Source organism: Acomys minous (genome assembly GCF_964271855.1).
Source record: "Acomys minous genome assembly, chromosome: 15".
NCBI lineage: Eukaryota > Metazoa > Chordata > Mammalia > Rodentia > Muridae > Acomys > Acomys minous.
Genome location: NC_140497.1, coordinates 74,808,128 through 74,822,951, shown reverse-complemented (window position 1 = coordinate 74,822,951; position 14,824 = coordinate 74,808,128). Strand labels below are relative to the sequence as shown.

General features: G+C 50.9%; 1 protein-coding gene across 5 annotated transcripts in view; it reads right to left on the bottom strand.

Annotated features, from left to right (window-relative positions):
* SHROOM3 (shroom family member 3) overlaps nt 1-14,824 on the bottom strand; it is a 297,712-nt gene that overhangs the window by 24,782 nt on the left and 258,106 nt on the right. For all 5 annotated transcript variants that reach the window (XM_084760167.1, XM_084760169.1, XM_084760168.1 and 2 more), the window contains 2 exons: nt 11,490-11,621; nt 1,690-4,879 (listed from right to left, as the gene is read on the bottom strand). In XM_084760167.1, the coding sequence (XP_084616293.1) occupies nt 1,690-4,879; nt 11,490-11,621 (3,322 nt within the window). The remainder of the gene's footprint in view (nt 1-1,689; nt 4,880-11,489; nt 11,622-14,824) is intronic.

Sequence of the window (14,824 nt, the reverse complement as noted above, 5' to 3'; positions counted from 1 at the left end):
AAACTTGAATTCCAAAAACTAAAAAGTTAAATATATAGTTCTAAAATTCATAATTCACCTTGACTCCATAACCCAAGTATTTATACAGTAGGAATAATTTTGCACACCCCCTCTCCTGCACACGCTGATTTTCTATTGCCAAGATATCACACTCTGAGGCCTCTTGTTTTGTTTTAACCACAAATAAGGTAAAAAGATGAAGAGCAGGCATGAGGTTAACCCACGGGCATCTCTCTAGTCAGGCCGGGACTAGCTGATGGGCGCAGGAGGCAGGCAGCTCAAGAATGTCTCCGAGCATGTGGGAAGCCGAATACTTCCTGACTGTTTCCTCTGGCTTCATAATCCCTGACTAAATAACAAGTATGTGTGGCAATTTAAGTCCCCAGAAAAAAGAGCACCTAAATGTCATCTGTGTTCAGTTTACCTTTCCAAAAAGTTTCTCACACAATGCAGTCTTCCCCCCCCCCCCCAAGACAGGGTTTCTCTGTGCAGCCTTGGCTGTCCTGGACTTGCTTTGTAGACCAGGCTGGCCTCGAACTCACAGTGACCCGCCTACCTCTGCCTCTCGAGTGCTAGGATTAAAGGCGTGCGCCACCACACCTGGCCAATGCAGAGTCTTTATTTGGGATTGAAAGAAACCTCACCACTTTCCCAAAGCAAAACAAAAAGCCCACTCGAACTCTAGTTCCCCAGTGGCCAGCTTAGGAAATATCGAGGGAGCCAAGCAAAGAATTAGTCATCCACCCAATCCCCAAGACAGAATGATGGCATTTAACAGGAGACTGGTCTTTTGCCTATGTTTTTCTATCTTTTTCTTTTTACCTTGAGACAGGGTCTTTCTACACAGCCCCAGCTATGTTAGCACTCACTATGTAGATCAGGCTGGCCTTGAACTCACAAAGATGGGCCTGGAATTTAAAGCAACCCCCCCCCCATTCTTTAAAACAAACAAACAAAAAAAAAACATATTTACGGTACTGGGAGAGAAGAGGAAACTGATTGGAGTTCTATGTAGTAAACTACTGCTGTACAAACTAGCCGAAGCATCTTGTACTAGTGATTGAGCCGCAGGAAAGAGAGCAGTACTGCAGGCTCTGATTTGCCTCTGTGGGAGTTACTCTGGGGAGAGAGTAGTCCTACATAGCTCAGGTAGAAACCACCTGGGAGAAGACAGCATATTTTCTCAGAAGGATGTGTGTGAGTGGGTATGTATATTCAGTACCCTGGGAGACGGGATGTCCCTAAAATCTTACACACACACACACACACACACACACACACACACACACACACACACACACACACACACACAGCACCAGACCTAGTGGCAAAGGTTTATTTCAACTAGTTGGAATTCTGAGAACGAAGGACTGAAAGTGAAAAGTTCAAGGCCAGCCTAGACAACTTAATGAGATCCGATGTCAACAGAAAAAGTAGAAGGGGCTGGGTACTTGCTTGGCATGTACGGAACCCCATGTTCAACTGCCAGTACCCCAAACAACCATAAACCTACATCTTTGTATGGAAACCAGCTAAGGTTGAGAGGGAAAATTGCAGAAAACAAACAACAAACAAGGTTACTTTCCTATGTTTAAAAGGGGAAACACTGTACCAAGTATAGAGGTTAAGCGAGCTCCGCTAAAGCTGTTGGAGGGACAGTCCTAGGCCAGCTGGCTTGGTTGCACCTACCTGGCCTTTCTTGTCTGAGGTGGGAGACGACCTGGACCTCACATGCACAGGGACTGCCAGGGTATCAGAGCGCTCCAGCAGATCCTCGGCCGACTTGGACTTCCCTGCCTTCGCGGCCACCATGCCCCAGGAGGGTGGCCCGCTAGGGGTCCTGTCTATTCTCTGGACACCCCTAGGTCCACCGGGGGCTCCGCTGGGCAGCTGCCTGGAGACCTGAGGGTCCCAGCGTCGTCGCTCCCCGACAAGGCGTCCGCTGGCGAAGGAACTGCTGCGATCTCGGGGCGCCTGCGGGGCATCTGCAGCGGACAGGTTGGGGTGCTCCTTGCGGGGCAGCGCCTCAGGCTCCCGCAGTGAGCTCAGGCTAGAGGCGGAGGCCAGGCTGGGTCCTTCAGTGGCCGCGAGGCCGACCTGGAGGTAGGCGCTCTGTGCCCGCTCGCGCAGCCCGGGCTCCTGGGGGCAGGCGGCGGAGGCTGGCCGCTTGCCGGTCTTGCGCTGGATGTAGTCGGCCAGGGCGCTCTGCTGGAACTGCTTTAGCTCGGGGCCCGACAGGCTGAGCGTGGAGCAGGCCTTGCTGTCGCGCTCGAAGATGCGGCGCCGGTCGGCCACGGTGCTCTCCGAGAAACGCAGTGGCGCGGGCCTTGGGGGACCGCAGGGTGCAGGTTCGGTCTCCTCTGATACTCCCACTTCGTTCATCTTCTCCGGCTCCGAGTAGGAGCGTTTCTTCTGCTCGGGTGTGAGACGCCGGCGTGCACCTCTGCGGGCAGCCTGGGGTGCAGCCGGGGTCCCTGCAGCTGGGGTCACGCTGTGTCGCTCCCGAGGGGTGTGCGGGGAGGACGAGGGAGCTGCGGCCTCGGGGCTCCGCATGCCCACGTGGGCAGAGGCGGGTCGCGGGCGCCAGGGCCTGGAAGTTGCGGGGGTGCCTGGCTCCAGGTCCCGGCGACGAAACGAGGTGGCCCCCAGGACGCGGGACTGGGCATCTTTGATGCTGTTTCTGTAGGCGCGGCTGAAGGGCACGTCCAGCAGTGGCGACTCAGGGGTGCTGGGCCTGTCCTCGGACCACGAGGCTTCTCTCTCTGCCTCACTGAACAGCTGGAAGGTGCTCTGGCTGCGCAGTAGGCGGCCATCCGGCCTCGGGGGCTCGCTGCTTCGGACAGGAGGCGGCCCACGGCCATCTGCGGCAGCCCTCCACAGCGGCTGGCTGCACTGCTGCCAGGGAGCCTCTTCTCCCCCGTTCTTGAGGTTCTGTTCCCCATTGCGCAGGTGCTCAGTGGACTCAGAGAAGTGGATGCTGCTGGTTTTTGGATCCTCAAAGTCACTGCTGGAAGTGCTGGGAGTCGGGCCGGTCCTACTGGACCTATAGTTAGGGCCGTAAGCGGAGCTGCCCACACTCGGGAGTCTCTGGCGCCCTTGCTCTCGCTCTTCTATCTTGGAAACCTTCTCTAGCACAGAGCAGTGGGGTTTCCTGTACTGCAGGGCAGAGGCGCTGCTGGCACTGAGCCTCCTCTGGCCCGGACCGGATGTCTGCTGCAGCTGCGGGTCTGGTGGCTCTTCATACCTTGAGTCTGCACCATGCAAAGATGCTGCAATGTTCCTTCTCCCTTCGGGCCTTGGACAGGAAACAGACCTGTCCAGGCAGCCCCTGCTGTCGGGCCCTGCTTTCCTTCCAGGGTCCTCCACCTTGGTGCTGAGGGCATAGGTGGACCTGCCACCAGGATAAACCTCCTGGGCTTCTCCTCCTAGATCTATGCTGCTTTGTCTTTTTAGACTCTCTGGGATATTCTGGAGCGACGAGAAGGCCGACTTGGTCCTGCCAAAGTTGCCTGACAGGCTCTGGCCATGGCCTTCCCTCTCCGGTTTCTGCCTGAGGTTGGCATTTTGATCTTCCTGCAAGTCTCCCTCCCAAGGCTGAGGGAGCCTGGAAGGCCTCCCGTCATCACCCATGCGCAAGGCCTGGGACTGAGGGGCTGAGACGCTGTGATGATTAGAACACAGTCTGCTGCTATGGGCGTTCTTTCTCTCCCCAGGATAAGAGCTGTTACCTTGGGGAGGTGTGACATGTCTCCTTAGGGAGGAATCCTCATTTTCAGGCACTGAAGAAAAATGGACTTTGTAGGGGACATATTTGGCCATGGGTTCTGGCTTTCTCTCCACCTGGGTCACTGAGTCGTGTTCCAGGGGCTGACAGAAGGCGAAACCAGGCCGGCTAGCTTCACTTTGATTCCCGTTCTCATCCAAGGCAGCCATCTTGTTACAGGCTCCCTGAGCAGCTGGGAAGCCACTCTCTTTGACCAGCGCAGGATAGACTGTGCCATTACTACCTACAGAGGGTTGGGGCACCTGGGCAAAGCGAGGCTCTGCAGAAGGTACCGGATAGATGCCAGTGGGCAGCAGGGGTTGGCCAGGCTGCGTCTTCTGAGTATAATTATGCTTAGGTTTCACTGGGGGGCTGTTCTCTGGACTGCTCTCTGGGACGGGATGCAGCTGTTCCTCCATGAATGGGGTTTTCAGGGGGCCTGAGGAGTTTGTCGGGGGCCGGCAGAACCTTTTCTGATCAAGGCTGGACCAGGAGCTGGGACGATCACGGTGCCGGAAGGCTGCAAAACTGTCACTCCGAGTGGGGGGCATGGGTGCACCCACCTTGTGAGGCAGGTTGTCAGGGGCGGTCTCCAAGGGACTGGAGGACTCCTGCATCCAAGACAGGGATGGCGTTCCCTTGCCCCGAGGAACGCTGTGCCATTTAGCACAGCCCTGGCTACCTGCTGACGCGTGGCCATCCCTACCTTGAAGAAGCAAGGCTGAAGGGTTCACCTCATACTCGGAAGATACTCCCCTCCGGGCGTCATAGACGGTCTTGACGTAGCGGATGTCTGCCTGCCTCATCCCTTCTAGGAGGCTGCCTCGGGCAGGAATTGTGTCCATGGAGCCTGACCGTTCTCGGCCCGAGCCACCAGGGGGTGGATACTCCAGGATGCTAGAGCTGGTGGAAAAGGAGCTATACGCCGAGTCTCTTTTGTTATGGAGGTGGCCGAGCTGGTCGATGCTGCTCGTGGACTTGGCAGGAGAAAGAAGATGGCAGTGTGGGTATCCGCCGCTAGGCTCCAGGCTTTCCATGCTCCCTGGGGAGCTGCACTGGTCAGGGCTCCGCCTCAGATAAACATGGTCATAGTTGGAGAGGTCACTCGTAGAAGAGCTGGGAGAACAAGAGACATCGTAGTCAGTGCTCTGAGGAGCTAGCTACTTAGTGGGCTCACAGACACAGGACTCATCTTATAAATCCGCTCTTACGCAAGACGTTCCATTTTCGGGCGGGTAAAAAAGGGCCTTATACGGGGCTTGTTCCGCTGTGTCGTCACTAGGATTAACTGCCCAATGCTCCGGCCTTACGTGCCTCTAATTAATCACCCAGGCTTACTATAAGAAAAGGGTGGCCTTGGGCACAGGCATCACGACTTGTTGTAATTGACATTTTCCACATGCCATCAAAGGAAGGGGGTGGCGGGCTGAAGAAGAGAGGGAAGAGTGACAGAGGAGAAAAATTTCTGTCTGTTGTAGAGACTTGTGGGGTGGGGTGGGGGGAGCTTAGTAAGCGAACAGGCACGTGAAAGGCCGGGAGACTTGGGGAGCACACGCGTATGATTTTAGTTAATATCTTTCCTTTTTAAGGAGTCGAAAGCTAGACTCTGGCAACCTTCCTGGAGTCTCAACACCAGTAGGGACAATTTGTTTGTGGGGAGAAGCTAAACACCAAGCTGAATGGAGAAATACATGGGGGTGGGGGTGGGGCAGGGGATGGGGGCGGGGTGGGGCAGGGGGTGGGGGCGGGGGTAGTTAAGAGCCAGAAAAGGTTGATGAGAGGAAAGAGGGCAAAGGAGCCAGGAAAGAAGGTTCAGCCACAGGAGGTTCCCGAGGGTGAACTCCATCACCAAAGCCTTGTTCAGGAGAACAAGACCTTTGTATTTCTAAGCTCCTCTGGGTTAGGAAACGGGGAAAGAGTCTCAATACTGGCCCTTCGTACTCCAGAAAGATGCTTTAAAAAAAAAAAGTTTTTGTTAGATAATCATAGTTTAATATGCCTGTGGGGGAGGGGTGGGGGAGTGGGAGGTCTGGAAAAATCTTTGTAGCTTCATTCAGTTTTGCTACGGGCTTAAAGCCACTCTAATAATTTACTATCTAGGGGCTGGAGGGATGGCTCGGCAGTTAACAGCACCAGCTGTTCTTCAAAGGTCCAGGTTCGATTCCCAGCACTCACATGATGGCTCACAAGTAACTGTCTGTATCTCAGATCTCAGGAGATCTGACTTCCTCCTCTGGCCTTGGCAGCCCTTAGGCATGTATGAGGTACAAAGACATACATGCAGACAAAACAACTACACGTAGCAAATAATATATTATGAAATATATTTGGGCTAGGAGTATAGGTCAGTGGTAGAGCCTTTGCCTAGCATATGTAAGGCACCAAAAAGAAAAAAAGAAACTATATACCTGTGGAGAAGCCATATTGGAATAAATAAAAATCAACCAACGATCTCCTTATGTTAAACATTGTGATTTAACTATCCTCCCAAGAAAAGTAAACCAGCCTTACCTAGGCTTTTCATTTTTAGGTGAGTAGACATCAAGTGCACTTAAAATCATGCCATATATTTCTAGATCTCATATAAGTAAATGTAATGTCATAGTGGCCGAGTGTGTAATGTTTTATGCTAGACCGTCTCCAGAGACTATGAAGAGACTCGAAGGGCCATGTGCAGAGTGAAAACTAGAGATGGACGAGTGGAACATCCTCGGTCAGCAAGAAGACCACACGCTCAGCATTTTGCCTCAACACAATCTGATTTTTCTCTTCAGAGAAAGTCAACTTACTGAGTGAAGTATCCTGCTTTGTGAAGGACAGGAAAATTTCAAGAGAGAAAGGGAGAAACAGTTCATGAGCCTGCCAGCTCAGGGGAAAAAAATAAAATAAAAAAAAAAATGGATCTGCTCTCCAGGGCATGGCGTATGTCATGGCCAGGTCTTACTGAGCGGTGCCCACCGTTCCTCTAAAGTGAAGAGGCTTGTTGTAAAAGCATGGGGGTGGGGGTGGGGCATGGGGGGCAGGGGTGGGATGGGGGTGGGGCATGGGGGTTGCAATCAAAGCCAGCCCTGCCTGGCCAGCTGTAATTCCTTGAACTTCCTGCACCAGAAGGTGCAGAGGGGACACTGGCAGGGGACGTGGAGGCAGCTGGCCACAGGCAGAGGGCATGGAGGCAGCTGACCACGTGAGAGCTGCTTCCTTCCTTCACCAGTTCTATGCAGAGAGTGAACACCACTTAGTCCTCCTGAGCACTGCTGAGAGGCCTTGCAGTCATTGACTGAAAGGATAATTTGGATCTAACAGGAACATGCACACACATAGACAAAGCAACTACACCAACAGCCGGCTGAAACACTACTGAGCAGGGAAAATGTCATCACTGATGTATCTGGAAACATAGACGGTGTCTAGTACAGGACCAGAGTGAGCGTACCAGAGCGAACGGCTAGGGGCCTACTTCCTGTAGCAGACCTCAAGTGGACAGTAGCACAGGGGGACTTCCTGAGGCTACTCTCCTACCTGTGAGTGCTCTGTCCTTCCAAGCTCCTGTCCCCCAGCTGCCTGCGGAATATGGGGCCCGACGTTGGCCTCTGGGAGTAAGTCTTTTCAGTACTATCTGGAAATACTCATTTCTATTAGCTTTGATGCGCCTGATTCTAAGATGCATTAATGGACGCGGGGTGAGGGACAGTGAGAGATCCTCAGCCCTGCCACACAGGCTCGACACTAACACAGGCAGCCTTCCTAGCAAGGGGTGAATCCTCAGCGGGTTAAAGTCCTTACCACGGTCTGGCTACTCCTCCTGCCTCACTGTCTGCTGCTGTCTTTGCTCACTTAATCCAGCCCAGGATCCTCCTGGGTCAAACACATCTCTACCCATCTCGGCCAGTGTCTCCGCCTGTGCGCTTGCTGCTCTAACATGTGGGGTGCCCTTTGCCTGGCTCTCTCCCTTCCCTTACTTGGTTCTCTATTTCAGAAGGCTCAGCTCTCCTTACGTTTAGTTTCTTCATAGGACTTAGTACCAGTTAGTATCATAGCTTTGGCTATATGAAAGCACACACAACCAAACATTTGCTGATTCTGTGGCACTTACAAGTGTTCTCCTATGGTTCCCTATTTTGTTTACTTAAAAGTAATTTTCAGGAGCCAGGCGCAGTGGCGCTCGCCTTTAATCCCAGCACTTGGGAAGGCAGGAGCAGGTTGATCCCTATGAGTTTGAGGCCAGCTTGATCTACAAAGCTCCAGGACAGCCAAGGCTCCACAGAGAAACCCTGTCTTGAAAAACTAAAATTTAAAAAATAGATAAATAAATAAAAAGAAAGAAGGAAAGAAAAGTAATTTTTAGAGACTAAAGAGATGGCTCAGCAGTTAAGAGCACTCTTGCAGAGGACCTGGGTTCGGTCCCCAAACACCCACCTGGTGGCTGACAACCACAACACCAGTTCCAGACGATCTGGCAACCTCTTAAGACCTGAGTGGACCAGGCACACATGTGGTACACATGCATGCATACAGGCAAAACATTCATACTCACGAAATAAAATATTTCTCAAAAATTTAAAAAGTAATTTTTAAACGCCCAAAACATTGTGAAAAGCATGTATGTATAAAAAAAAAAAAAGTATATGAAATTTTTTCTGATGTGTATTCTCGGAACCGTAATTCCTAAAATGATCGAATCTGTTTGCAAAGCACCAGGCTAAAGTTAAACAAGTCTGTTTACCACCAGACGTCTGGGTCTTCCATAAACCATTGTTCATCTGCTGCTCCCCAGGGGAAATTACACTAAGCCAAGTTTTCTAAACTTATTTGACTCCAGAAATTTTCTGCCAAGGAACACTTGATGGACTTTGATTTCCTGGAGACTCTTTAAGAAACAGCGTTACAGCCGGGCGGTGGTGGCGCACGCCTTTAATCCCAGCACTCGGGAGGCAGAGGCAGGTGGATCATGTGAGTTCAAGGCCAGCCTGGTCTACAAAGTGAGTCCAGGACAGCCAAGGCTACACAGAGAAACCCTGTCTCAAAAAAAACTAAAAAAAAAAAAAAAGAAAGAAACAGTGTTACCAGGCAAGGCGTTTTACATGGTCTTTAGGGAGCGTGCTCACCACTGAGACCATCCGAGACATGGGGTGCTCGCATTTGCCAGGTAAATGGATCTCTCGGTTAGACCTGGTAAGTGAGTGTTTGACAGTGCTGCTTCAGCCTCTTTTCAGAGACATTGCATGGCCCCTCACAGTCTCTCTGATGCTGTAGAAACCACTGTGTGGTACTTCCATAAGATGGCAGAGAGGCAGTGCCAAGTGCCTGGCAGAAAGCAGCTAATGTCACGCTTCAGGACAATTGCAAATCCAACTCGCTCACAAGAGTGTTAAAGTCACCCTCTCTCACTGCCTCCGTCCCTCCTGCACACCCCACACCCGCCTCCATCCCATCATGCTCCTGTTTTCATGAGAAAAGGATCCTGGAAGTTTAGACACGAAGTTGGGCTTGGGGAAGCTAAATTCAAGCCATCAGAAGGAAGCCGCCCAGCTGAACTGGCACACTAGATCACTAGATGCCATTGTGAGCCTAGGGACACAGCAGCAGTCGCCACTACGAGACTATGAGCAGATTGAGAGGGAGGGGACGCCCTGTGACAGAGCTGCAGAGGTGTGCCTGGGCTGAGGCAGAGGAGGACACATACACTTGCAGCATTCTGGGGTAATCTGAGCCTGCTTTTCTCACATGGTCACACAGTGCTTTAGTGACAGTAGCCATGCCAGCCTCAAAGGGGCAGGAGGCAGACGTAGTACACACACAATTCAACCTTTAACACCTCCCTTCCTCCTGTTGTCGCCGCCGCCGCCGCCGCCACCACCACCACCAGAGGCTAGGACCAAGGGGAGAGGAACAACGTGGCCTACAGAATACTGTATTTTGATAACAACTTCCCCACTCCTGTAGCCTATGGAGACCACCACAGCCACCAGCAAGCAGGTGTCCCACACACTGACTAGAACAGTCTGATTTCTGATATAGGGTCAGTATATTCCTCGGGTCACATTATGAATTCAGATTTAAGGCTTCCTAAGAAAGTGAGGGGCTGGGAGCTTTCTCTACTAACCCACACCTGCACTCATAACTGTGTTCTGCTTTTGTGCTAACTTCTTTATCAGGCAGGTTCCGCTGGACCCCCAAATCCTCGGCCTGATTTTTACAACTGTCACATCTGGTGTGTGTACTGTGTACTAGGAGTTGTGTACATGCCTTTATTTGATGCTCACAGTGACCCAGTGCTCCGGGTCATCATCACTTCTCATTAGAGGAAAGGAAGTGTGCTCAGGCTCGTGAGCAGGCGAGGGCTGACAACAAAGCCATGGTCACACCTAGAACCTCCAGCACCTGCTACTCCTCCCACATGCTGTTAGGTGCCCACGCTTTATCTTGCAAAGCCCCAACACTTAAACAGCCCTGTAAAGCGAGGGCTGAGTGCCTTCACACAGAGGGGTACTGTGAGGGGACGGCATGGGATGGATGGCTCGGATGGTGTGAACTAGTTCACACCATCTGGTGTGAAGTGGGAATGGGAGGACTACAACAAGGAAGGAAGTCTACAAGAAGGAAAGTAACTAGGCACCGTGTCTTCCTGTGGCCTAACGCTTACTCTGATATGACAGAAGAGGTGTGTCCTGTGTCTACCTCTGAGAGGTCTATGGTTTGCCTTTGAGCAAATGGTGATGCTTAAGGGCTCCAACTGAGGGCTATCTTTCCCCAAAGTGCAGCCACCATCTGTGAAATAATGCTTCCAGACACTTCCTAGCGGCTCTCCTTAACACGGTGTTTATGTAAATACCACTCCCTGCATCCTCTGAAGTGACGTTTCCACGCCCCTACCATGGCCCTATCTCTGCATGACTCAAGTAATGCCACTGTGTAGAGTATCAAACAGATGCTCCTTTGTGTGTGCAGTTGTGTGGGGCAATCCCAACATGGTTTTTTCTTCAGTACGTCTCAGGGTTTGAGCTTGGATCCCCTTTTCCTGCGTCTTCTTGGATATGTAAGGCCCAATTTCTAGAATAAATCCTTTCGGCTGCCAAACTCACAGCGGCTCTGTTCACTCTTGAACAAAACCTTAGCGACTAGGAGGCAGAAGTGTGGCCCAGTAGCTACGTGCAAAAACCATGACACCTGGCTCAGGTCTGTCCTGGCTCACATACTGGTCAGCTGTCCACACTCAAACAGACTAAGTTTTGTGCACATGTCACGGAGAAACCCTTTACCTTAGCTGTTTCTACTGAGGGGCCAAGCTAGATAAACTGCTCTGATGGAAGGAGGAGGAAAAAAAAAACCCAAGCGGAACATTTAAGTATAGGAACATCATCAATTCAGCTGTAAATATAATTTTTTGGCTAGTATAGACAGGATACTAAAGCACCCAGGCAAGCAGTCTGTCAGATTTTTGAATATGGGATTATAATAGGTATTGAGAAATGGCGGACTGGAAATGAGTTGCATAAATATCTCAAATGGCCAACGAGGATCAAACTTATTTCCAACCTCCCCTCACCAATCTAGTTCAGGATGTGATGTAAGGATGAATCACCGACATAGTTAGCATTTTAAGAGGATGAAGAAAAAAGAAAAAAAAAAGAGGATGAAGAAAAAGACACTGGTGGGGGGGAAGGGAGGGGGGAGTACATGACCTTTGAAGGAGAGAGACCCTTGGATGCCAGCCATGGCCACTCACCTGGAATGGTAGCTCTGGTGCCAGGGAGGTCCCACTGTGCCCTGAGATATCTGCATCATGCTGGCATCAGGCTGGTTCTCCCCACGTTTGGTGGTGTGCCACGAGTGAGGGCGAGCGGCAGGCTCACTGCACCTGTGGAGACACAGGAGTAGGGTGGGGGCCCCTTTAGCACCAGCAGCTTCCCAGCTGAGTCCCCTCATGAAGGGAGCTGGCTTGGGGAACCCACGGATCATAAGCGCAAGCACTGCTCGCTTCCCCCCTGCTCACACAGGAACGTTGCAAAGTCAGCATAATTTTATTTAGGCCTCCTACCTGTCGGCATTTTATGACTTCTGTATTGCCTTGGTCTTCCTGAACCTCCAGATTAATAGAAAGGTGAAAACACCAAAAATGTCTTCCTATTTCCCAAGTGACTTTGAGTAGTGCATGGTTAAAAAGCTTCCTGGGGCTTTTCAAGTCGCCTATCAGACCCCGGGTGGACGGTTCTGTGATTTCACTGCCTTGGTAAGAACGGTATGGAAGTCAGAGGCTGCCCCACACTGACAAGGGAACGCTCTATGCCAGTCTAGAGAACAGAGTGTTCTCCAAAAGACTTTCTCATTCTTCAAGTCAGTGACTTCAACTTTTAAGCATCCTGCCCTTAAAACACAAAGATCTGAGGGAGCCAAAGAGAAATCGTGGGTGTCCTTTAGACTGAACATGAATGAGTAAGTTCTACAAAGAGGAGTCGGCGACCGAAGAAAGCCAGAGTCACGAGACAGCTGCCGTGCGGTATTTTTGGCAAAAGAGTGAGGTGATCGTACAGGCATCTCATGCTGACAACTATGAGAGTGCAGGGGATATTTCTGTAGTTTAGAAACACTTTGGGATACAGGCACTCACTTGGGAAGATGAAGATAACAGGTGTGACTTATCCCCAAGCCCTCAAGCTTGCCCTTGAACCCTAAAATCCTAGCCATTTCTCCTCTATGAAAAGTAAATTAGCAGCCAGGCAGTGGTGGTGGATCCCAGCACTCGGGGAGAGATGGGTGGATTTCTGTGAGTTTGAGGCCAGCCTGGTCTACAGAGTGACAGCCAGGACAGCCAATGCTACACAGAGAAACCCTATCTCAAATTAAAAAAAAAAAAAAGAAAGAAAGAAAGAAAAAAAGAAAGGAAGAAAGGAAGGAAAATAAATTAGCTCTGTAATGTAAAGGAAAAGCCAATGCCATGATGCCAGTGAACTTTGATTTATTAGGCATACCAGATGTCTTTATTTATCGTCAGGGTTTTATTGCTGTGAAGAGACACCATAACCAAGGCAACTCTTACAAAGATAAAACACTTAGTTGGGGTTGGCCTACAGTTTCGGAGGTTTAGTCCATCATGGTGGGAACAGTGGCAGCATCCGGGTAGACATGGTGCTAGCGAAGGAGCTGCCATGTCTGCATCTTGCTCTGAAGGCAGCAGGAGACTGTGTGCCACACTGGGTGTGGCTTGAGCATAGGAGACCCCAGAGCCCGCCCCACAGCGACACACCTCCTCCAACAAGGCCACACCTCCTCGTAGTGCCACTCCCTGTGGGCCAGGCATCACACATGAGTGAGTCTACGGGGGCCATCCCTATCCAAACCACCACACAAGAATACTGCTGGACCAAGCACCTGAAGACCACAGTGCTCGGTTAGACTCTGTTATCAATGGGCTCTGAAAGTCACTTCCTGTCCCTAAGCCTCTGCACACCTAAAAACTGAAGAGGCTAAGCGCAGACTCAACTCATCTCATTTTAATCTGACTTTTGAGAGTCTAAAATTATATAATATGGCTGGTCTGCAGTAAAATATCAATAACTATTAACTATTGTTAGGATACAACTCCCTTACTGTTAATGGATTGACAGAACAGAGCCAGGTGGCCAGCCTGCTAGATAGACCTACATAAAAGGAAGGGCAAACACGGGGAGGAAGAGGCTGAGGGTGCATGGTGGATGGTGGATGGTAGGGGAAGGGTTGACGACAGCCATTCTTTCAGCTCTGAGACTGTTTATGAAGCACTGAAAGTCAATGATAATAAGAGGGGGCCAGCCAGACGGCTCAGCTGGCAAAGATCGGCGTGCAAGCCTGACAGACAATCTGAGTTTGGTCCCTGGAGCCCACATGAAGGTGGAAAGAGAGCAGCCTTTGCCTGAACCATATGTGCTCCTCCCCTACGGGGAGTAGACATAAACACAAATAACTTTTTTTTTTTTAATGAAAAAGTAATTACACAGAGGCTCAGGAGTTAACTGTGGGCAAAGCAATCAGGGTGTGGCCACGGTGGCAAGACAGGGAGCTGCTACAGCTGTGACTGTGGCCTGAAACCAGAAGGGTAAACAGAGGCTAAATATTAGAACTTCCTGCCGGGAATCTACAGAATAACTGAAGAGCTAGAACATAGGAAAGGCTGACGATAAAATAACAGACTGGCTGATTTGGCAGAAGGAGGCTTCAGCACGGCAGAGAGCTCGGGAGTGGCATAGTTACTACTGGCTGCTTTTAACCAGGTTTATAGCCAGAACCAGGAACCTGGGAAAATTACAAGGCAGCAACATGGGTGCTGATCGGGAGCAGGAAAGAGGGAGCAGTAAGACTTGGAGAATATAGTTTGGCAAGAAAAAGAGAGCACGTGGCTTGTGGCTGCTGGTGCTGACACTGGGAGGTGGCAGTAGTGTAGGTACACCCAGAGAGACACTCTTGTGTGTAGCCTGAATACGAAGTGTCGTCCATAGGCTCATGTGTCTGAACACTTGGTCCCTGGTTACTGGTGCTGTCTGGGAAGGTTGAGGAACCTTTGGAAGGCAGAGCCTTGCTAGAGGACGTGGGTGACTGAGGGAGGGCCTTGAGACTCTAGCTGGCCACACTCCCTACTCACACTGAGCTTCCTGCCTATACCTACAACGCCACCAGCCTCCTGTTCCTGCATCCGTCCTTTCCTGCCTCCTGCCATGCCTTCCTCATCATGATGCAGCGTACTCTTCTGGTACAGTAAGCCGAAATTACCTTTCTCCATTAAGGTGCTTTCGGTGGAGTGTCAGAGGAACAGGAAGTAACTGAGGAACTACTCTTTCCTCATTTCACCTCTGCGCACGAGGTGAGCAGCTGAGCGTGCAACACCAATGTCACTTCCTGCCCTGCCTCAACCGGCCCCAAAGCAGCAAGGACTGAAACGTTCACAGCTGAGAACTGAAATAATCCTTCTTGTTTATTTATTAGATAGTTTGCTTATTATATTCACCTTACGGCATATGCAGCCCAGACTGGCCTGAAGTAGCAAGCCTGCCGCCCTGGGCACAGAGCACTGAGATTACAGGAATGTGT